General features: G+C 48.3%; 3 protein-coding genes across 8 annotated transcripts in view; 1 reads left to right on the plus strand and 2 right to left on the minus strand.

Annotated features, from left to right (window-relative positions):
- Positions 1-19199, minus strand: part of LOC144128788 (protein cycle-like) — a 33053-nt gene extending 13854 nt beyond the window's left edge. For 2 of the 5 annotated variants that reach the window (XM_077662495.1, XM_077662492.1), the window contains exons 1-6: positions 18932-19122; positions 10053-10137; positions 4392-4667; positions 3423-3511; positions 3268-3357; positions 580-771 (exon numbers count right to left, since the gene is read on the minus strand). In XM_077662495.1, the coding sequence (XP_077518621.1) occupies positions 580-771; positions 3268-3357; positions 3423-3511; positions 4392-4644 (624 nt within the window). In that variant the 5' untranslated portion in view covers positions 4645-4667; positions 10053-10137; positions 18932-19122. The other 3 variants (XM_077662494.1, XM_077662496.1, XM_077662493.1) reach the window with 3 other exon arrangements.
- Positions 19200-19454: 255 nt separating this feature from the next.
- LOC144128789 (ankyrin repeat domain-containing protein 61-like) lies at positions 19455-21454 on the plus strand. Its single transcript, XM_077662497.1, has one exon. It carries the CDS (start codon positions 19951-19953, stop codon positions 21355-21357), a length of 1407 nt encoding a protein of 468 aa, XP_077518623.1. The 5' UTR covers positions 19455-19950; the 3' UTR covers positions 21358-21454.
- Positions 21415-23558, minus strand: part of LOC144128786 (P protein-like) — a 261677-nt gene continuing 259533 nt past the window's right edge. For both annotated transcript variants that reach the window (XM_077662488.1, XM_077662489.1), the window contains exon 10: positions 21415-21594. In XM_077662488.1, the coding sequence (XP_077518614.1) occupies positions 21507-21594 (88 nt within the window). In that variant the 3' untranslated portion in view covers positions 21415-21506. The remainder of the gene's footprint in view (positions 21595-23558) is intronic.

Below are 23558 nucleotides of genomic sequence, written 5' to 3' on the forward strand. Positions count from 1 at the left end.
TGATGTGCGGGCAGTGCTTTGTGCTCGAGGGTGCTTTGCAGATCATGCATTCATACCATGCGTAGTGGCATGGGAGAGTATTTGGAACATCTGAAATTTGGCACACTGTACACAATGCACTCTGGCCAGGGAATTTCACAAATTCATACCCATCACAAAATTCGCATCTACCGGAATCGCATCCTTGAGATTCTACTCTAATTGGTAGCTAAGGAACGATACACGTTTCACAGAAGTAATTAACCCCGACATCAGGACAAGATAGAGGGAACAAGCAGTCACGTTAAAACAAAAAATAGGGGGGGGGGGGGGGGGGGGGACAGGATAATGGAAGCACAGGAAAGCAAATGATTTCAGCATGACAGCAACTGTTCTACAGAATTTCCATTTGATGGTGTACTCAAATTCGTTTCCTTTTTTCCCATTTTATCTTGTTTTTATTGCTTTTCTCTTTTCATTTGCATTTCAGTGGCACATGCGAGCGCTGCAGTATTTTGGCAGTGGTGTGAACGTGCCATTAGATGGGCAAAGTTAAGCTGGCGTTTAAAGTGCCAGTGCGGAGCACAGCAGGAGACCCACCTGGTAAGTGAGCACCTCGGATCGAGGCTGGCTGCGCTCCCGGATTCGGCAGAAGAAGGAACAACGCTCCGAACTGACCCAGTCACCACGCCGCTGCATCGGGCCTCTGACCAGTGATTCGAAACAGTCATGCACAGTCTGCACATCTGCTGAATGCAGGAACGTGAATATGGAGTGTCCAATCATTTCAATCTGCAATGAGAAACAACCATCATATAAGCTTTTTGGAAGTGATGCACGAGCCGGACACAGCCATAAACAATGCAGCACTGAAACGATTAAAGCGGCACCTAGGACGACTTCACTGAATCTTTCCATCTTAGTAAAAATTGATAGCTTGGTTTTTTTGAGGGGGTGTGTCTGCTGGCATTTGTTTCTCCGCAAGAGATGCGTTCACTGCTGAAAAACATGCGAGTTAAAGCAGATATTTTTCTCTCCCGCCATTCCAATTTAAACACTTGACACTGATGACAACGTCAGTGCACTTGGAACTTCATGATTGCTAAATGGATGTGGTTGACAGCTTGCGGTCCAACTTCAGAGAACTGGGGAAAAATGCACTCTACCTAACCACAATTCGTGAAAAGGACCTGTAGTGGCAATTACCCGTATTTCATTATCTTGATCTTTTCTGGCTTATATATGCTTGTTTTCAGCAGAACTAGCCTCTTTGTTGATAGAGTGTGGTAATCAATCGATAAAGGCCACTCTGAATCCTTACTGTCTTTTTACAAGTTTGAAGCCCCATATTTTTTGACACAAAAGCGACGACAGCAGATTTCATGATTTGCTGGCGATGTGTTAAGTGTGCTGGGCGCAAGTTAATGTTACATTCCCAACACATGGGCACATCGCAGGTTCGGCGGCTATCTTTTGGCAAAATATTTTCTAAGCAGACAGAGCTGGTCACGCAAAAACTAGGTGTATGGCATGTGATGCCCCAAGAATGAACATAGATTATATTGGGACTAAAAAAAAAAGAAACAAGAAAAATGTGTCCCAGCCCGCACCACTACATGAATGGACAATCATGTCTGCTTAAAGGCAGTCTCAGGCCATGGGCCGAGGAGTGCAATAGCACAAAGAGGATTAAGTAGCGAGGCAATACCCGCTGTCGCCTAGCAGCAAGTCCTCCACTTTCACATTGTCATCATCAGTGACGATGCTCAAGGCAAAAAAAGGCAATGAAGGCAAAGTGTTTTCTGGGTGATTGATAGTCATCATGACAAAGACACTGTCCATGGAGGAATCAGTGACAGCAAGGCATTTCTTTCTGTCGTGTTATGAGAAGTCAAAGTTCGAGCCCGGTGTTAAATGAACCAGGGTGTGCACTGAACAAGAACATTTTGTTCATGAAAAAATGTCATCAGAATTGCAGCTCAGTTTCTGTATGAGCAGTTGTTTTTTTATCTTGTTGCTGAAGGGGCACTATATTATAGAGGCAGCATGTAACCTTCATTGCTTATTTCAGCAGCTCAGATTTTGGCAATGCCTCAAGCCTGTCAAAGCAACAACAGTCATTCAGTACCTTATCCTGCATTAGAAGCCCATGCTCTGAAGCAGAGTCTGTTCATGTCAAAAACTTCCAAAAGCAGACATGAGGTGGACATCATACTAGGTCCCACAGCGACTGGCCAAATATGCACTATGTATTATTCACGTGAACAAGGAGAAAAACTGCTTAACAACAACATTCCTGTATTCTATGACTTCTTCAGCTCCAAATAAATGCTGCAAAGTCATTTCAAGACCAAATGTACAGCAAATGATGCTAAAGGTGCTGTCTGCCAATTTGTTTGATTCAATTTGTTTCCTTTTTTTTTTCCTGCTTCCTACCATTACTGCAGCAGCTTCAAGATGATAAGTACTTGTAAATACATATATTTTAACTAAGTTTCTTACTAATATTCCATATCTTAACTTCGAAATGTTTTTCCAACACAGAGAGCGAAATCCCACTCTTACATATTCTGTGCGCTTCTATCAATTCGCGTGCGATCGTGTCTTTACTTTTGCAGATTACACTTTTTTCCAGAAGTTTTGCTCCACATGCCTTCTTTCTTCCTTCTTCTTCTTTCCAGCAATCCTTACAGTGAATCGGTAGATTTGACCCGGTCCCATTCTTTAATGGCAGACTGTGTTCTCTCAAACGGTCATTAATACATCGCCCCGTTTGGCCGATGTAAGTTTTACCACACGTCAGTGGGATGCTATACACAACTCCAACCGCACAATCTACAAAAGGATTAGCATGTTTCGTTTGGCAAAATTTATTCTTGTCCTTATCCGGGTTAGTCATTCGGCACAATGCGGCGAGTTTCCTGGGAGCAGAAAAAAACACTGGCACCTTGTACTTGGAAGCAACATGCTTAAGATTATGTGCAACTTTATGCGAATACGGGATCACAACTGGTCTAATTTTCTTTTCTGAGGTTCCACTTTCGTCTCTTTTTTCTTTTCGTACTTTCTTCACTTTTTTTAGTAAAGCTTCGCTGACTGAGCTCAAGACCGAAGGTGGAAAGCCCGCCTGTTTTAGCTTCTGAATCTGGGCGTAAAAGCTTTCCTGCGCTTTGTGGCAACACGACTTCTTTAGAGAGGATTACAGGCACATCATGGCGACACACACACGCGCGCACGCACGCACGCGCACACACACACACGCACACGCACACACACACACACACTTACATTTTGATGACCAAGAAAGCGCTCCACTGATGGAGAGATGTATATTATCTTGCCCGTGGTTGAGGTCACTAGCACAAAACCATCGACAACCTGTAAGAGAAAGATTCACCGTAACACAACCAGTAAACACAATGATGAGAAAAATAGCCGCCTACCTCTAGGAGATCTTTCAAATGGTCTGTGCTAAGAAATTTAGGTCTCCACTTGGTCTTTGTAACTTTTCCCCGTTCAGAAGCAAGTGGGGCTGCAAACACAAACATAATTTGATCAGTACATGACTATGCAAAGCAGCAGTGTACACCCACAATCGAAGTCTGTGGCATGCAACATTGCATGCAGCCTGGTATAAATATGTACAGACTAATTCTGAGTGTGTGAACTACACACAACTAAATCTCAACCACGCATCCTGGATGCAATATAAAAAAATTTGTTCAACTTCCGTTCTGTAAGCTTATGACAGTGTGCGTACCTTCTGAAGAGTATAAAGGTGAACATAGAGCCAACCAAAGCATTTTTGTAACCATATATACTCCAACAAACACAGAATGCTAAAAGCAGTCTGAGTAGATATTCAGCAACCTAATTTACCATGCAAGTAAAGCATGCTCCCTTGAACAGTGTGAAAGCTTGACTTAGTGTATCACAGGAAATACTCAGTTGCAACCAAAACATGGGGAATGAACAGCAGCAGTTCTATTTAGTTATGTACCATTTAAATAAGCAGTTTTTATAAAAGGTGCGAACCAAAGAACTGTAGTATCCTTCACTAAATGCACAGTGTCACTCTGCCTGAGAAACGACAGAGTTTCTTGCCTGCTATCCTGTGAACTCTCGTAAGCCTGCGTTCCAGTGACCCACAACTATGCCAAATGAGAAAAGCAGTGTGTGTGACACCACTCAATGTTATGCCAGCCCAGCAGCTGTCTCGCCTGTGCATTCCTTGCTTCAGTATCTGGCTGACCTCTAGGGGCCCCCCCACAGAGTGCAAACACGATTAAAGAGAACTCAGTCGTTGCCCACTTATCGGGCAGCTGTAGATTACGGCGAGTGGCCAGGCAACAAACTGTGATGTGCCATTCCACTGGCTTATCGCAGGTGAGCAGAGAGGAAGAGGGCCTCACTCTGATAGAAACGGAGGTGTGCCGCACTGAGCCGGAGAATGCTGGTCTTGTCCAGCCTCTTGGAAGCCATGGACACCATGGGGACAATGTTGGCCAGCTCATTGATGTAGCTGTTCAGCTTGTCCCGCCGCTGCTTCTCAGCAAAGTTGCGCTGCATCCGGCTGCTGGAACTCTCCATGGCGCAGGCCAGAGGGGAGCTGGCTGGACTCTTATTGGCTGAGACGCTCTTCATGGGCATTGTCAACAGGGCCATTGGAAGAGCACTACATCACCAATCTGCACACACGAGTGGATGGGGAGGAAACACTGGGCTCATATCCTTCGTCCAAGCACTGAAGTCAGCTGCTATGCCACTCCTGCCACTAGGCAGTGAATCGAGCTGCACAATCGGCTCACTTGATAGCTACTATATGAGGCCTTGACCGGCACTGTCATACAGTACCACATGGTGCATCAGTTCCCTATACAGCACTAAACTTGCCATACCATCTCCTCCATCAAACACACAGTGCACTTCCAAGGACCAAGCCAGCAAGTAGGTTTCTACAGTAGCTGATGTTTGTGCAGAGCAGCTGAGGGAAAACCACGCCTGCACATGTAACATTTTGGAAGCAGAAAACACAAACCATGTAATGACATACTATAATCGCACGCATGCAGCTTGGTAAAACTTAAACCTCAGCAGCATCGCAGCAAACTAACAAATAAAAGGAGGAGGATTAAGAGAAGGCTACACGCTGTTGCGACCTCCGTGCTCCCATGAGTTGAACCCTGCCACGAAAATAAATATGAAGATTAAACCAATGAACTTTCAGCAACGGCTAAAATGTGAACAAGAGATCTAAAATGCCAACTAAAAACACAACCATATCAGCTCATGTAAAGAAAATACAATGGAGGTTGATTAACACTTCTAAACGACAGTCTTCGCGTTTTCAATCTAATTAGCCTACGGTAGTATTGAGCTTCCTCTGCCTAAGGTCTTCACATTTTGCTGTTCGTGTGTCAACTGTCTTGTTCGTATTTCATTTTTGCTCACAGTAAACTTCTGGAATTACAATGTTCATAGAAAGTTAGGTAAATAAGCAGAAGATATTTTTCACACATGGCAAAACCAAGCACCAGGTGCCCAAAACTTCAATTTTGCAAGACATGCCTGCACTTATTACAACTTAGTAACCACAGTGCTTTATATCCAGAGCAAAGAGGGCAAATGACCAAAGCTTTAAGATGGCTACTGTAAACATAGCCCCGTTCCAGTCAGAATAAACAGATATTAGCGACTCTACCTGTTGCATAGCCTTGCTAGCTTTGAAAATCATACATACTTCGATTGTGCAGTACAAGACTGATGGAGCAACCTGCATTCTCACTGGCTGCTGATGTTGAACTTTGGCCTTCAGTGAGGCTTCAAACTTTGCCTTTTCTGATTAGATAGCTGACCAGAAATCTCTCCTCTGCACATACATGCCCTAAACAGACATGCTCTTTGGAAAAAGAAACAAATAAAAAGTAAAACTGAGATATGTGCCATGTTATCAAAGGGCTTCAAGCCTAGCCTTGGATACACAGGATGGCACCTTCCAGCCACTATCTCTGCAAACATCAGATAAAGCAAAACCATATTTTCTGATTCAACTGCCAGGCGCAACACAGTAAGTGCAGAAGACGAAGCAAAATTTCTCAAGCGTGTTAACAGCACAAAATCTGCCCACTCAACGTACAATTAGCAATGCAATGCAGGCGACATGGGGTATCAAAGATTGCTCTTTGAAATTCCCCAGGTGAAATTCCCCAGGCCACTTCACTGATGATCTGCAACTACAGGACCATGGTGGCACGTGCAAGTACCTTACAACTGTGTGGTCTTGCACTGAAGAGCAGACTAAAAGCTTTGGCACTGATGAATATGAAATATGTAGCATTTACAAATACTGGGCAGCTGGCAACCACCTATACCGCGTTATGTGTGCTCCCATTAAGCTGACTAACCAGCCTCCTGTGTGTCTCCAATGTACTGCACAGTGCTGGCTGCTTAGTTCCCCTGAAATGTGACACGCAAGAACTTCATTCGAAAGGGCCCTAAAACATGCTTGTCTCCACTCTCGTGCATCCCTTTCAATCTGCCATCATCTCTCACATGCCTACTGTGGAGTCCGAACAGCTTTTAATATGCTTCCGAAAAGAAAACACTACCACTGCTTGTTTGCCTAATACATGCTGGTATATGTTTGTGAGTGAATCACTAAAAAATCGAAATGTTCCAAGTGCTGCAATGTGCTTAAACACACATGCCAAAATACAGGTTTGTCACCCTCAGGTTTCTCTCTGCACGCTTTGAGATAGGAGCAGATACGATGCTCTTACAAAAAATTTTACTTCCTTGCAGCTGCTGTCTTAGGCAGTAGACCTATACTCGGTGCCAGCTTGTACTAAAATTATTTTTGTAAAAGTACATACTGCTGTGATGACCACATACAACATGTACAATGAGCTGTCATATGTGTTCCTTGTTTGCCTACGTCGTCATTAAGCAAGTGCATACTTTCAAGAATCAACCAACTGTCCCAAACCAAAGTATTAATTAAATACTGTTGCTGAACAACCATCCAGATTGCAAAGCTCAATGAAATAGTGGCAGAGAGCAAGGCAGCTGGCCTGCACAGGCCTTGTGCAGTCGCGTAGAGATCAGCAAAAAATGACAGCGAAAGCCACGGAAAAGGAAAACCAAAAGAAAGAAGCTGCCAGACAATGACAAGTCCCATCAATGAATTCTCTTAGCTGCCTTTCGCAAGCTGCTGCTGCGGCTCATGCAGATGACATCAAGCACAGGAGCAGTATGAGAAATGTGCAATGCAGCTTATACTGCTTTGAATTCACTGGTGAGCTTTTCTGGCGGCACGAAGGTCCAAAACTGCCTCTGAAGTCAAAAATGTGGTAGGATGAACCGTATTGTAACCCAGAGGTCCACAAATGGTTCTTCTCTTTACAGTTTTTTAGTGCACCAGCACGAGACCCTCACTCAGCGATTTCGCCATTGTTGGCTCCACCAGGTTACCTAGTTCAAAGGGTCACCTAGGTGCCGCCCCCAGGTGGCAGGTGGGCCACATGGGTCATGTGACCTCGTGACGTCACCACAACTTGCCCACCAGATTGTGAGCAAAGTGCCGATCATGGCAAATGGCAGTTCAATTAATGATTGGTCGCAAGAGGTTGCTCGAGAAGAGTGACCTGGGTCTCACAAGCCCCACCAGTAGCAGCACCTGCCATCGCAGGGCAGTGGCGTATTGCTTAACCGCTGCACCACTGCACCATGAGGACTACCAGCAATCTATGAATGTAAAGTAGAGAATGTTATACTGGAAACCCATTAATGCTAACGCATCATGCCCTTTTGGGGGAGCTTCAGTCCCCTCCAGTTTTATTGCTCTAGCATTAGGACCCCCACTCAGATTTTCCAGACCTTTGTCTGAAGCCTGCTTGACCTTCTTGAAAACAAACTGAAACCAAAACCGAAGTGCTAGTGCACCTAATTCACATTTGGGCTAACCACACGGAATCATTCCATCATTTTTTTTTCTTGTTCGGCTAACTTTGTTTTCTAGCAGCATCCACATGACAACTCAGATGGTCCCCTTCGCCTTCTTCCAGTAACCAGTTATGGGACAAATCTCTTTACAGCTGAGAATTCATGCCAGTGAAAGCATTAGGGCCTTCAACTTCTTGAGGTTTCAAGGCTACTACTAGCAATCACTAACTACGAACTCGCTTTAAAATCACTAATAAGGATTCGACCGTAATAATCAACCATACGGAGATCATAGCAGGAGATATGTAAAAATGCTTAGGAAGCAACATTCCAGCACTTTATGCTGCAGCAAGAGCCCAGTACAATCATGAAACTGCTAGAAACTGAGGCTGCACCAGAAGAAGGCAGGCAGCGTGCCACATGTGGCATTTTAATGGTGTTATGGATGGGCAGTGCAATGCTAGCGACAGCATGCCTTACCTAAATACATTAGGCCTTATAATGATTTCTGCTGTACACGTACACCAACAATGTGAAAAAAAAAATCTAACATTCATTGCTCAGCTACATGTTTCCTTCTGTAGCAAATGGCAAAAATGAAAGCAACAAAGGTTATATGTAGGAGGCACAACTAAGGCACCGCAAACAAACATTTACAGTTACACACTAGCCTTAGAGAAAATTTTTCTAACCAACAAACATAAGAGCAAACTTGAGAAGTATCTTAATCAAACTGGGGCAACCGACACATGAAACGCAAAGCTGACACAAGAGCCTTTTCGAGTGAGAGATTCCTTCCCTATCAGTTACTTTTTTTTTTTTTAATCCTGGCCGATTAGTCAACAAGTGCAGCCGCTGTTGTCTCCTGCAACACACAGTTTGAGGCTGTCTCGCCCCTAGGCATACTGCGAGACAACCCTGGAAGCACACATACAGAGATCCCATTTTTATCTCTGGTCTTTTACACCTCCCATCTCCTTTGCCGTCCAAAGCCGGAAAGAACTAGATTCCTGTCCGCAGGGATTGGGTGTGCTGCTGGCGCGACCTCATATCTACTCTCGCTCCAGCTGCAGCAACCAATGCTCCACTTTCTGACAAGGAGGTGCGCACGCCTTTCCTCCCTTACGATCTTCCCATAGGCACAAGTGGAGTCTGCTCTGGTTGAAGCGTTGCTACTCCATGCACACCGTGGAGCGCTAGATGCCTAATAGCGGCTTAAGAGGGCAGTTTGTCACCAAAGATTGCACAATGTGATTCTGGGCATGTAAGGGTGTGTTGCAACAATGATGCACTTTCATACGAGTACATGTAGGCTGTACTCACCGCCATGACTGCTACTGTCTCCGTGTTTATCCAAGCAAGCGATGAAACCATCCAGCTTTTGCATTTTACTCTGCATGTCACTCACCTCTACATAGCTGTCTCTGCCTTTTAGAGCTTTGAAATGCACTTTATTGCCAACATGATCACCAACCAACCAAATACTGCAGCTCAAGCAATGATCAGCCTTAGGCTGAGGCCAAGGGCCAAACGTACATCACCCATGAATGCAATCCGTTCTGACCTATGTTGACATGGGTGACCAACAACAAATACTTCTGAATGAATGCAGATGCTGGCAACCTGTTGCAGTGCAAGCACTTGCAAAATTCCACAGCGTAAATGTTTGACAAACTGCCATGAGGAAAAAAAAACATTCGCACGTACACCTTAGTCTAAGTTGTAGCAGTGAAATAAGAACAGGAACTAACTGAGCCATGATAGTGGCTAGGTGGACAGCTTGAAATCATCAGATGCACTGCATAGCTTGCAAATAGAAGCGCAAAGTGAACTGCTCTATTTGGCTGCACACATCAGCTACAATACAAAATCAGCTTTAACAAATTTCATTGTTTAGAAACCTTTGTTGGCAGGTGTACTTCAGTGGCCCCTGTTAGCAAACACACACACAATTAGCTTTCCGTCTTTATAAATGAGATCTCCACTTTCCATGCGCTTTACTCTGTGCACAATGACCAAAGAACTAATTGAAGTTGTGGGGCTGCAGTGGCCCATTAAAGCAGTGTTCAAAGTATAAAATGCTGCAACAGCACAAGCATTTCTACAAATAAAGGCAGCTAGACCCAACTTACATGTGGTGATGTATCCCTTGCTTTCTTATAACAGGCAGTCAGAAAACAATCTCAGCCTCCGGACAACAGTGACTGGTAACAACATCTGCACGAGTAAGAAAGTGAAGATCAAGACGCTGTCTAGACAGAGGTAGTGCAGCAATGATGCTAAAATTAACATTTCGTGCATCTTCGCAACTCACAATGAGTGTAATGGAAGATGAAAAATGTGGAACAGGCAGCCAGAAATACAGAACACAGAAATAAACTGCAATTAAATCAACAGCCTGCTTTTTGCCTATAAAGTGCGAGTGAATATGTAATGAAGCACAGGAAGGAGAGACATAATACTGAAGTTTGAGAAGTGGATATCTTCGCTGCGTGAAAAACTAATCTCGAGTAGCTACACTCCATTTCATTTACAGTGCACAGCGCTACGAAAGCTGAAGCGCCTCTTCACGCTGGCTACATACGTAAGCAAAAAGTAGTGCACCCTATGTCCAAAGGCCGGAAAAGCATCTCTCGACATGACAGAGCTCAAGCACAGACTGAAGACGTCCTGAACTTCACTAGTCGTGCCCTTAACAGACACCTCAAGGAGCAACAGTGACATGCTGGCAAACCTATTTGCTCTTAACCCCATCCACGCCCAAAGAGCAGTTCAGCATCACTACAAATTATAATCAGAGTACAGTAACTGACAGCCTAACTGCTGTGTCCATGATTTGCAACACCAAACATGTCATTTTACTGCATAATGTTTTTGTCAATATGATCATCGAAGCTTCAAGAAAGGTGGGTTAAACACAGCGAAGTGATATATGCTTTTGCTGGTGCACTACTTACATAGCTTACATGGCGCTGCACACCAAGCTTGAAACAGAGTAGTATAGCCGCCACGTAAGTATGCGAACAGAACATCAAGTGCTGTAGCGATGCAAAGGTACAGATTTGGTCAAAAACAAAGAGCCCAAGGAGCTCCCTTCAGGCCGATACCATGTGGGTATTAATGCACCACGAGCATTTCAAATCTTTTGAGGGCGGAAGGAAGTCTCAGCCTCATCCCACCAAAACTTGGGACTTCCACAGATGCTAGAAAAGCTCCACAACAAGACTTAAAAGGAAACCCTTTGGGCTAGTTACTTTTGACAAAGACTGTACATGAAGTAGTAAATGAAATGCTGCAGTATCCCACATATTCATCAACTTCTGAGAGGGCTTGCCGAAAGCCCACTATAAGATAAAAATGGCCTGCTCTGCACGTAGACGAGCACCTCTGAAATTATTTGGTAAACATCCAGACTTACTATATATAACCTTAAATATACTGCCAATTGGAATATTATTTTGTTCAGTTGGTGACACATTCACAGAATGCAACCTGAGTGTCTTACAAATTAAGACCTTTATAACCTGTTCACAGCTTTCGGAGCTCCTGCTTTAGACACTATTTGTCTCGCAGGTGTGCCTGTTCAAGCATCGAAAAAATTGTGCCAAGCACTGCCTTCTTCAAAGGGGCGATGGTTGTTGCTGCTCACTGTCAACTATTGACATCACAAGAGCCTAACGGGCAGTTTTCACTTCCTTACAGAAAAGATACATTACAGAATGGGACTGGCCACGAACAATGAGGAGCCAAACCTCACTGCACAGAGCACTGTTGTTGATGTTACTTTTTATTTGCAGCAAGGATCAAGACCCTGAAAACTGTTCTCACTTAAAAATTTATATGTGGATCCCAAGCATTCAAGCCTGCATAGGCAGAAGTTGTTTCATGCACCCAGACTATACATTGTACATTTGTTTTTCTTTTAGCGGGAAAGCACTTTCAGTTGCACTCCCCTGGTTTCAGCAGTGTGTTTGAAGCCTCTGCATAGTAACTGGAACTGACTCACTAGGCCGGTGGACACCTCAATTGCCCTGTGAGTAGGTGCTGGCATTCACCTACAAATTGAGGCAGTTATGCACCTTTTCTTTTTTCAAAAACAGGGGAAGGTTTAGGCTCCCTTGATTTTGAGGAAAAAGGAAAGGCGCATAGCCAGCTCCTTGGATCAGTGGACACCTCTATTGCACTTTGAGGTACAGGTGCAAACATAAGTAAGCAGAGCAAGCTATAGTGTGAGAATATTTTTCATTGGTTGTCTAATTGAAATTTCCAGTAATCGTACATGCATGCTGGTAGTGGACATAGATACATTTTCTCGTAGAGCAACAATGCTTCTTCATTTCTAGAAGCGAAAGCGTGACTGCAATTAGAATGCAGTAGGGTGCTCCGTTTACTTATGTCCGCTTTTATGCCTGGCGGTGCACTGTCACCATGCTGAAACAACAGCCATTTTTTTTAGTACCTAATGCTGTGTTTATTCCATCCTGCAGAAGGGAGTTCGGGAATCTTCAGCAAAGCATTTAAAAATGTAAAGTGCAAATGAACCTGTAGCAATGGTTTAAAAATTGACCACCCAACGCATACATCAACATAGCGGCCCAGAATACACGGCACTTTACCCGATCAAATTTACCACTTACAGCTTGGTACCTCTGGATATATGACAACAATCGCTCTCAGAGGTTTGTGCCTTTACCGAATACTGAGTGGAACTCTTTTAAAACAGCGATAACAGTAAACTGAAGCCAAAATTCAGTCTGCGGCTAGGGACAATTCTTTGCGTGATTTAAAATGAATCCTTTCATAAAATGCGTGAGACGACCTGAGATGACTTAATACAAGTCTCAAAATTTTGCTACTAAAGCAGGGAGCAGATATTAAAGTGCGGGATATGTTTGCGACACTGAAAATGCAGTGACGCCCGTGGAAATCATGTGAACTGAGGTCACGAAAAAGGCAAACTTTACAATTGATTTGCATCATAATGAGATATCACGACACTCATCACTGAACACAGGGCGCACGTAAAGTACATGTTCTACTGTTTTGTTACAGGTGAAATGAACAATGGTTTGTGAAAGTCACGTCGAGCCATAGGCAACATAGAGTTTCTTCACATTGCAGTAGACAAGGCGTCAGACATAGCTGTAGGTAGAATCCAGGGGGTGTAGACACACGTTGAACAACTGGCCCAAATTTCACGACGCAAGCATGAGTCCGTGCACAAGCATTTGAAGCCTACCCACTATGTGTACACTTGAGCTAAGAATAGAAATGCGACAACCACTACTGTAGGCATTTCAGGCAGCCCCGCCTGTGCTGTGGTTCCCTGTGATGCCACAATGCCCTGGCAGATGTAAAGTTCCCTGTGTCCTTTGGTGGTGCCACTTTAATTTAGTTTTTGGATTAACTATTCATGGGATCTGCGGCCAAGAGCAGCTCGTAAGACTTGGAGGTTCACTTTGGAATTAAAGTAAATAGACCACTGCAGAGGGCTATAACGTAACGTGCTCAAAGGGGGCATGAAGGGCAGCGAGTTCTGCACATGCTGAGAAAACCTGGTTTTCAGCTCGGTCATGACAGACCTTACCCGAATGACCCCATAACCTGATAAAATTGATGGAGTTAGGCGAGTCATCTACATACATGTGTAGTCACTGGACAAGGATGTCAAAGAAATGTGCTAAAAGTTTTGAGTGGTGTGCGAGGCTCTCATCATTGCTAGCCAAAGTAGTGACCCTTGCTTCCAGCTGGTGCACGTGCAGTTTGTGTGGGCTCTCAGGATTCCATTCACTGGGAATGGCCAGTGCCGAGCCAATACTCATGTGGGAGGACAGTGAGTCTTATTTCCAAGCACATCCATGTGACCTGGGATCTAAACAACTCCTCACTGTCTCCCCTTGTGTTTGCTAATGTTGTTGGCTACTGTGGGGCATGTTGTTATCACTGATGTCTCTGCAAGCTTCTTGTGAATCCAGAAATATCGTGGGAGGTGAACTGTCTTTGTCTAATGATACAGCTCCTGCATATATCTAAAGGGACAGTGAAGACAAATTGAGGTTGACCCATAATGAATGATTACTGTGTTCTAATAACATAAAGGATACTTCTACCAAAAATGAAGATTTTATAAGTTAGACAAGGCCAAAAAATGAAATGCAGGATTGATTTCCCGGGCCGTTTTCACAAGCAAACTGCAGTGACATCAGGTATCTTTTTTTTCTCACAGATCCCCCAGGCTAGACCACACGCCCATCTACTTTCAGGGTGATCAATGAGCCCAGAATTCTCGATGTCATCATTACCACGAGTTTGAAGCAAATGGAGGGAAAAAGAAATTACATTATCAACTCCAAATTTCTTAGCAAGAAATACGTATTATGATGCCGAACAAACGTAACCAGAGTCACAAGATGCCACACAATCAAATTTCAATGAGAACAAGAATCGGATGGAGCTGTCCACACGGTAACTTTAGAGGCATCCATTATGGCGATTATGTGACCTAGTAATGCAACGATTTGTTATGATTGCCTAGTTCATAGCAGAAGTTTAAAATGTTTGGCCTTTGGTTTTTCTTGAGAAGGTGGCTTGCCACAATGTCTGATCTAGCATTGTTTAGAAGCTTCAATCCAGAATTTACCTCTTGTTCTTGAAGTGCAGAGGGCCCATTTAGCTCAAACTTCATTAGCTCTGGTTCGTGCATGGAAATCAGTGTTGTATAACTCACTGGGAAGATTTTGATGTGCACCCCCTTAGTAGACGGGCAGACGTCAAGTCAACATTCCCTCCCTGCAAGCGTTGCTCGTATTGAATTAGGTTGTACATCTATGCCATCCCTTGCCTCAATGTGCCCAAGCAGAGTCTTTTAGAACAGTTTCCAGCATAGAAGACTTCAAGATATTTAGTTTCCTTGACACAATGTGTGATTACTTTTGTGGGCAACGTGGCAAAGTTGCAATAACAACAATAATAATGATCCCTAATAATAATAAAAAGGTGCAGTAACTGTCCCAACAGTGCCCTGAAGGAAGGGATGATTGAGGGGGAGTGAGGAAGAGAAGGATCACCACAGTAGAGGGCGACAAATTAATTTCAACCCCCTAGGTTTACGGTTTATGGGGGTTTAACGCCCCAAAGAAACTCAGTGAAGGGCTCCGGAAATTTTTACCACCTGCGGTTCTTTAATGTGTACTGACATCGCACAGTACACGGGCCTCTAGAATTTTGCCTCCATCGAAATTCGACCGCCGCTGCCGGGATGGAACCCGTGTTTTCGGGTCAGCAGGCGAGTGCCACAACCACTGAGCCACCGCGGCAGGCCTGAACCCCGTAGGGTTCTTTAATGTGCTCTGACACCTCAGAGCACAGAGGCATCCTTTGCACTTCGCCTCCACCAAAGTGCCACTGCTGTGGCCGGGATTAAATCCTGCAGTCTCACAGACGTTTCTTTCAGGTGGGTGAAGTTGACAAAATATGTTACTACTGACATACTGTTAGGAAAAGATAGGTTGGGAGAGGTGTGTCTGAAATGCTAGATGTCACTCATGGCAACATCTTTGCCAGATAAAATTCTTAGTTTCCTTGTATACATAAAATTCTACCTACGCTTGGTGACGTTTCTAGTTCTTTCATAATTCCCGTACGAACGTTTAATAAACATCCATGAAATCACAACCAACTCTTTTCAAGCAAGCTTTGTCTGAAACAGCAACCAAGTTTTCATTTCAAGAGCCCAAAGCGAATTCGGGCTTTTTATGGCACAGACCTCGTTTTTTATTAACCTGCTGCAGACAGCAGCACTGTACTGTCACGATCAGGCAACACATATGGAATGGTCACAGCCCAGTTTTCAAGGCAGTATGTATGCAGATGTGTTTGACTGACTTGAGCCCCATTACAAAACAGCAAGCCTCCTTGCAGTGTTATCACTTGTTCCATGTTGCATAGCACAGTGCATTATACTGCCAAAAAGCAAAACAAACAGTGCTGTCACCGATGATATGTTACATACAATACAAAGTGCAGCTGAACATCACCACCATCATCATCATGCCAGTTTTTGAAAACAAGCCACACATTCCTTGCACTTAAAACTCTACAAGTGGCTATAAATTTCCGTTAACGTGGAAAGGCTTTATGATGAACCAGTGTATTTTATGGTACTCAGAATCCTTGAGAGGTCAACTGCACTAAGGGTAACTGCACTGTAACAGGAAGTTAATGTCAAAAGAAATTGCGGTTCAGCAGTGCTGAATTACCTTTACGAAGTAGGCAGTGCACAGCTTCTGAACTATGCTGGCACTTTTATCAGAACTGAGTAACACATACTGCATCACAAATGACAGCAAGTCTGTTAATGTCTATTTTCAGCATTGGTGCTACATGTCCAGATTTAATGTCATTATATGTATGTCTCGCACCAACCCCGTCTACTGAATCTTGACAGGGCACAGGTGACACGGCTCAAGCAATCATATTCGTTCCACCAATATAATTTTTACATGATCATAAGGAGTGCAGATGAGCACAGAATTTAGTCATTGTAGTACAAATATAACATGCAAAATCTTGCACAAAATGCTGCTGTTCTTGTCTGACAAGTCGAAAAAGCAGCCATGAACTTGTGTATGTGCAAACTAGTCTAGAGCCTCAGCCAGATGTACCAGTTTGCACAAAAAAATGTTGTATGAGTGCCTCATCTGACTGAAAGTTATGAATAAAACACTTTCTCCTTCCAAAGGAGGTTGATTGTAACGAAGTTGTATGGTTTTCCGCACGAGGAATGGGAACAAGAGTACACATTTCTCAGGAGAATGAGGCGTGTCTAACTGAGTAGGCTGCAGACGGCAGTAAAGCTAATGTCATTAAATCTGCGCGTGTGGCATCGCGCGAATGCCATTGATACTTAAGGCAGTTAATGATATTTCAGCGACAGTGAACACATGAAAATTCAGACACTGATATGGCTGCCCCGTCACAGCAGTAGTAACAGCCTCTGGTTATGGTTCTTCATATGCGCTACACTTGGCTCAACCGAGACGCATTAAAATTGTCGCAGAAGCAAGCAAAGTCAACGAACGCGATTTTCTTTGCGTAAAGCGAGCTGCGTGGGATTGACAGTACGCACGGGCGCGTGCGCCGTATATTTAGAGTGTCGCGCCTGGGACGCTAATCAGACAGCCATTCACCGAGTGTCAATAGCGAGCCTGATTGCGCCCAGCGCTCAGTCGACGCGCGCCGGACGAAGGCCAGTGAGTAGCGCGCTAAATGGCTGGGTGCGCATTGATCGCTCGCCGCCGGACCACCGCAGTTTCCGGGCAACAGGACGGGCAAACAGCGCTACGAACACATCTGTTATCAAAGCAGATGGCGAGACCGTGCTCGATCAAAGCGGGCGCACGGTTGGCTATTAAGTCACCTTGAGGACCCCGGCTTCTCCGCGCCTGCGGACGCCGGTCTCGCGGCCCATAGCGCACAGGACACGTGCGTAGCCGGTCGGACTTCACTGAGCGCGGGGAAAAAGAAAACAGCGACGGCTTCCACGCCGGCCGCTCCACAGCGAGCTTCGGGAAAAAAGGCTTAACGCAGAGCCTCTAGCTGCCGCCTCAACAGAAACGAAGGAGGCGGCCGTTCTCGCCTTCAGAAAACCGCCGCAAAAAAAAAAAAAAAAAAACAGGCGCGAAAAGAAAAAGAGAAGTACCCGCCTGAGAGGGGTTTGCTCTAGATAACCACCACGCCACTGGGGATCTGGCACCGCCAGGGGAGCACTGCGCTCTGCACTTCGGCGCGCACAGCTGTTCGTGCCAGCGGCTGCCGGCTTCACGGCCTGCCTAGCCACAGAATGAACGGCCTAGGCAGCATCCACACAGCAGTCCTGACGGCCAGGTAACGGCGATACACTGCACTACGCAGATAACGACACCCACGGCCCTCACCCGCTTCGCCAACCAAACCTGCGCAAATTTACCTGGCCTGTTAGCGCGTATCACCAGCAAAGCAGAGTCGAACAAGTGGCGTGAGAACCAAGTCCGCAGTGCACAGGAAGTTCATCGTTCGCAAGACTGCCGTTTTCCCTGGGCGAGCGGAATGCTTTGGGACGCCGGTGGCTATCGAGCGGACTGTTCGATCTCTATCTGCGCTAGCTTCGAACGGTGCCTGTCATCTGAACACTGGCCGATCAGCTCGAGGAGGCGCGTTGGGAATAGAAACAACGCCGCGCGGATCGAAGTGCATAAAAACGACAAAGCTGCACGACCTTGAGCTCCGACGCCGAGTAAGTGGCGAGTCCCGACGTCGCTCGATCAGCTACTGAGGGACATTGAGGGGTCAAGGTTAGCCTCGCAGATTCCTGCCCGCAAACAAAACGTATCCGATGGCAAGGCACAGAAACCGCAGCTTATCCTGCGACCCCCACAAAAAAGAAACAACACATCGAAGGCCAGGGCGATCTCCGAAAATGCAGACATTGGCTCACCGCGATTGGGCAGGCGAGCCGCTACGTTGCGCCGATGGCTGTCCAGTGAGCAAAGTTCCCCAGAAGCTGAGAGCAGGACGATCGCCGTGGCGCACGGCTCCGCCGCTGGACGGAAAACCCGACGCAAACAAACAAACAGGTTGCCGCCGAGAAGCGCAGGTGAGGGGAAGACGAGCGCAGAGCCACGGCGCACTTGGGAAAACGCCATGTTTTTCCTGTCTTGCTGGCGCTCGGGAGGTACGCGCGCCGAGAGTGCTCAGTTTGGCCGCCCGAGTGACGCAGCCGCGCAGCAGGAAACTCGAGGCTCGCACATGCGGCTCGAAGCAGCAGGCGGTCCATACCGCGGTTTGAGTTCCGCGTGCCAAACGCGTTCGCAGGGTCGAAGGTCGGCCCTACTGCTTCTTACGGGGGGAGGTGTGGCGACCTTCAATGCGCCGGCAAGAGTCGGGCAGGAGAGCACCCTTCTTTCCTATCGAGCCACGCGCGGCTCCGAGACCGTGCGCACGGAAAGCCCACCGCGAGACTAGCCGCACTCACCTATTTCGGCCGATATGTATCCTGTAGGGCGCGCAGGCAATTTCTGGTGATCTTCGAGTACACTCCAAAGATGAACCGCGTGTCTACGAATACAGAACACAACACACGTCACAAAACTAGATACTGACGTGAGCTGCGATGGTAGCTGACCGCCGACGTGCACAGGCCAAGTGGGACGCTGCAGCAGACGCGCTGCCATCTGGTTGCACCTGTAGAAAGCAGGTTCGCCGCGCTGCCGCTGGGCGTCGCGGACTGCACAACCAGTTCGTTTCAGAGCACCGTCAGCTTCTTGGTCGTTCGCAGATCTCCGTGCCCTTCCCATAAACGGGTATTCGCCGCGCACAGCTGATATCGTTGGGCGGCAGCTGTGTTTCGCTTTCACAGCGCTTGAGCGTAGTAGTGTTGTGCGCTCGTTCGTTCCCTGATTCCTCGAGAGGAGAGACATCACAGGCGACGTAACGTTTCTCTTTTTCTTGTGCTAGAACTGCTTCGTACAAATGCGTGCTTCGGCGCGAGCAGACGGCAGGAGCGCTCTCCGCTGCGACCGGCTGGCTCTTGTGCGGGGCTCGGAGACGGGGCATCCACCGGCGGCGTCTGGTGTCATCAGCTGGCGACGGCCGTGTCCCGAATTTCGAGGCCGTGCTCGGAATAGCCTCAGCCATGCGGCAGGACTCGGGAGGGTGCGCTTGGCAACAGACGTTGACCCTCAGCATGGCGTCTTCCGCGAAGAAATCACGTGGACCGGCGTCGCTCACGTGCTGCTGTTGCGCCGTAAACAGGAACGGGCTGTGGCCCTCCGCCAGAGGCTATTTGCAGGAGACTCCAAGGTTGCCGTTCGCCCGGTTGCCGCAAACCGCGGTCAAGAGCGATTGGCACACCGGAAGCAACTCGGACAACCGCGGCCACGTGAGCTCTTAAAAAAGTGCCGCCCGAAATAAGACGGTAGGCCCGGCTTCGCGCAGAGGCATTTTGGCTGAGACCTGGCAAAGGAGCACACGCTCGTCTAGGACCGCCGTGCCATGCCGACGGCACCCTGTCTCCAGACGTTGCAGCGGGAGCTGGCCGACTCCATCATCCGGCTAGCGCCGCTCGACGAGCTGCGGATTTTGCTCGCCTGCGGTGCGCGCGTCAACGAGCCGGTCACACAGGGGCTGCGTCCGCTGCACTATGCCGCCTACCAGCAGTATGACGAGGCCGTGCAGCTGCTCCTGGTGCGCGGCTGCGATGTGGACGCCATGGACGACGTGGGCTACACGGCGCTTCACCTGTGCGCCGAACGCGGCTTCCTGCACACGGCCGAGACGCTGGTGCGCCAGGGCGGGGCGCGCGTCTGCTTCACGAACAGCACCAAGCCGCTGCTGGGCAACCCGCCGCGGGCCACGCTGGCCGACGAGCCGCTGCGTCTGGCCGTCAAGAACGGCCACTACGACTGCGCGGACATGCTGCTGCGGCACGGGGCCAACCCCAACGCGCGCTACTTCCTCGGCGCCGAGATCAACCTGGTGGGCCCGCTGAACGTGGCCTTTCTCGAGCTGCTGCTGCGCTACGGCGCCGAGCCGGACGCCCGCGACCGAGGCGGCCTTACGCCGCTAATGAAGGCTGCCCGCCACCCGCACGGACTCGAGGCCGTCCAACTGCTGCTCAAGCACGGCGCCAACGTGAACGCCATGGCGCCCGAGCGCCACGATCGGCGCACAGTGCTGCACTACGCCGTGCTCTCGGGCAACCTGTCCATCGTGCGGCTGCTGCTCGACAACGGCGCCAAAGCGCGCATGGAGGCCGGCTACCGGCACCCGAGCCCGTTGGACTTTGCCATCCTGCGCGGCGACCTGGCCGCCGTGCGGCTGCTGCTGGACGCCGGCGCCGACGTGAACGCCGGCTCGCCCATCGTGGGCTCGCCGCTGCACCTGGCCCTGTCGGAGCGGTGCCGCGACCGCGAGGCCCTGGTGCGCCTGCTGCTGGAGCGCGGCGCAGACCCCAACGGCGTGACGTACGCCGAGTCCGGCGGGGCGCCGCTGGTGCAGCCGCCGCTGGGCGAGTACCTGTGCGGCCAGGAAGAGGAGCCGCGCGGCGACCTGGTGCGGCTGCTGCTGCGCTACGGCGCGCGCGTGGTGCTGCGGCCGCAGACCAAGGACCCGCTGGGCATCCTGCGCGCCGTGCGCGGCCTGCAGGGAGACGCGCTGGACGCCGTGCTCGAGGCGGCCGAGGCCTGTCCGCGGCCCGCCGTCGAGCGCTCTCTGCTGCTGCTCGGCGCCGAGGCCAAGGAGGGCCTGGTGGCGCTCGCCGCGAGGCCCCAGCCGCTCAAGCACCAGGCCAGGCTGTGTGTGCGCCGCGCGCTCGGCGTGGGACCCCAGCTCGTCAAGAAGGTGCTCGCGCTCGACGTGCTGCCCAATGTGTTGAGGAGGTACCTGCTCTACGAGCTGTGACCGTCGTCCACCCGTGTACAGGACTGATCGTTGGGACCCAGAGAGACACAAGACGCTCTATGAAAATATATATCGTTTTTCTTATTTTGCCATACAACATTTGTGAGCCCTTTGTTCATTTTATTGTCGCTATTCGTCGTTAGTCCAGCCTAGGTGTTCCAGTGTAGCCACACGTGACAGAATAGCAGCCACAATGAGGCGATCGCTGTTGTCAGCAGCATGACGGGGAACCCGATCCTGAAACGAGAACGAGGAGATCGGCTTGGCATCATCGCACTCGCACCCGCGATAACACTCGTCAGCGTAGCCTTGCGGGTACTCAGAAGGGGGGTGTTCAGGCCGGTTCTCAGATCATCGGAACTTGGAATAAGTGGCACCAAGGCCGTTTGAAAAAGGATGACAGGAGTAGCACAATGTCAGGGATTCTATTACAAGCATCTTCGCGCAGCAGCACATCACACGGCCGAAAAAATTGACCGAAGCGTACTTGTATAGCTTCAGGACCGGCGAAAACACACCCCAGCTTAAATGTGCCCGCTTCTCTCGCCTTCAACCAGACATTCCTGATTAAAAGTGAAACTGCGACTGTTTTGGAATGCCGGAACTTACGCATATGCGGGTGATACGTATATGCATTGGTCGTTGCATTAATTTGCACGTCGCATACATGAGTGATGCAAAAGTTCGGCCTCCTGGGCTGGAATTTTTAAGTCTTGAAAGTTAATATGAAGCTATGGAATATCCTCCCTCCCAGGGGCACGTCACTTTTAAATCGACCAGCAGCGAGGCGCTTGTCTACGCGAGACGGCACCAACAATGCTTCGGGGACCTCTCGGTCGTATACGCGAAGCGCCACAACCTTCAGGTGTCCCTCCATCTTGCGATACAGCCACGACTCAGCCTGTGCTGCGCCTGTCTGGGATGTACGGTTACAGCATGAATAGGCTGGTGCTCCGAAGTCGGCGGTGCGTCGCTGCTGGCACTGACGATATGGAAAAAGTGGTGTGCTCGTTCGAAAAGACATTAATAACACATCTTCCCATTCCATCATTTCATAATGAAAAAGCCCAGCAAACGAAGCTCACTGAACGGCCCTCGTATATGCAACCTCCGTGTGCAGTCTCATCTGACAACACGCGAAAGTGACGGCTGCAGTGACAAAGTCCTCAAAACAAGGCCTCGTTGTCAGATGGGTGTCTCTGCACAGCACAATTAAAACAGTTAACCGAGCACAATTCATCAACGCGATGTGATGAGATTTTAGAAATACGCTTTAACGATTTTAAAATCACTGAGGCGCCAGTAGGGAAACCTTCTTGTCGGGGAGTTTGAGCTAACAGCTCGCGTCTTGCAGCGCTGCGGCTCAATATCTGCAACGCTGACTTGTTGCTTTATATCACCGATGCAAAAGCACACATTGTCTCCAGGGAGGCGTAAGCTGTTGTCAAGCGGTTCTCCGCCTCGCCGCTATCTTGGCTGAAGGCCAACAGCACCGCTTCGGCCGCGCTTCTCAGAAACTCGGCCGAGAGAGATAAAATAAATGTCGCGGGGCACTCAACAATACGCGAGATTCATGTCCGCGTGTTCTCAAATGCGTGGCTGCACCACGGAGGACGACTGCCAATCGTTCTTTAGGAATAAAGTGCAACAGACGAAAAAAATATCCTTGACCAACATGATAGGCATGCAGTGATGGCACGTCTGAGTACGGAGTTGCATCAGGCGGCACATGTCGCCCCAATACGTGCGGCGGGTTAGTCGTCTGAAAAGCAACGCGAGACACGGACCTATACGACAGATTTTATAATAGTCACCTGCACTCTCCGCGGTGGCTCAGTGCTTAGGGCGCTCGGCTACTGAGCCGGAGTACTCGGATTCGAAGCCGCCCGCGGAGGACGCGTTTCGATGGAGGCGAAACGCAACAGGCGCGCGTGTGATGTGCAATGTCAGCGCACGCTGAATGTACGTACCCAGGTGATCGAAATTATTCCGGAGCCCTCCACTAAGCACACCCTCTCTCTTCTTTCACTCCCACCTTCCTCCCTTCCCACACGGAGGGTATCCACCTAGAAGTGAGGCAGTCACTGCCTTGCGCCTTTTATTTCCTCAAAACCAATTTTCAATTTTTTTCACCTGCTAACAGGCTGTTCATACCTATACCTCAAATGTGCCGTTCAGGCCCGTATAGCACTGTGCTGGAG

The sequence above is a fragment of the Amblyomma americanum genome, chromosome 4, assembly GCF_052857255.1.
Source record: "Amblyomma americanum isolate KBUSLIRL-KWMA chromosome 4, ASM5285725v1, whole genome shotgun sequence".
NCBI lineage: Eukaryota > Metazoa > Arthropoda > Arachnida > Ixodida > Ixodidae > Amblyomma > Amblyomma americanum.

What these genes read in the sequence shown, in the direction of transcription:
- LOC144128789 (XM_077662497.1), top strand. Translation starts at nt 19,951, where the DNA reads ATGCCGACGGCACCCTGTCTCCAGACGTTGCAGCGGGAGCTGGCCGAC.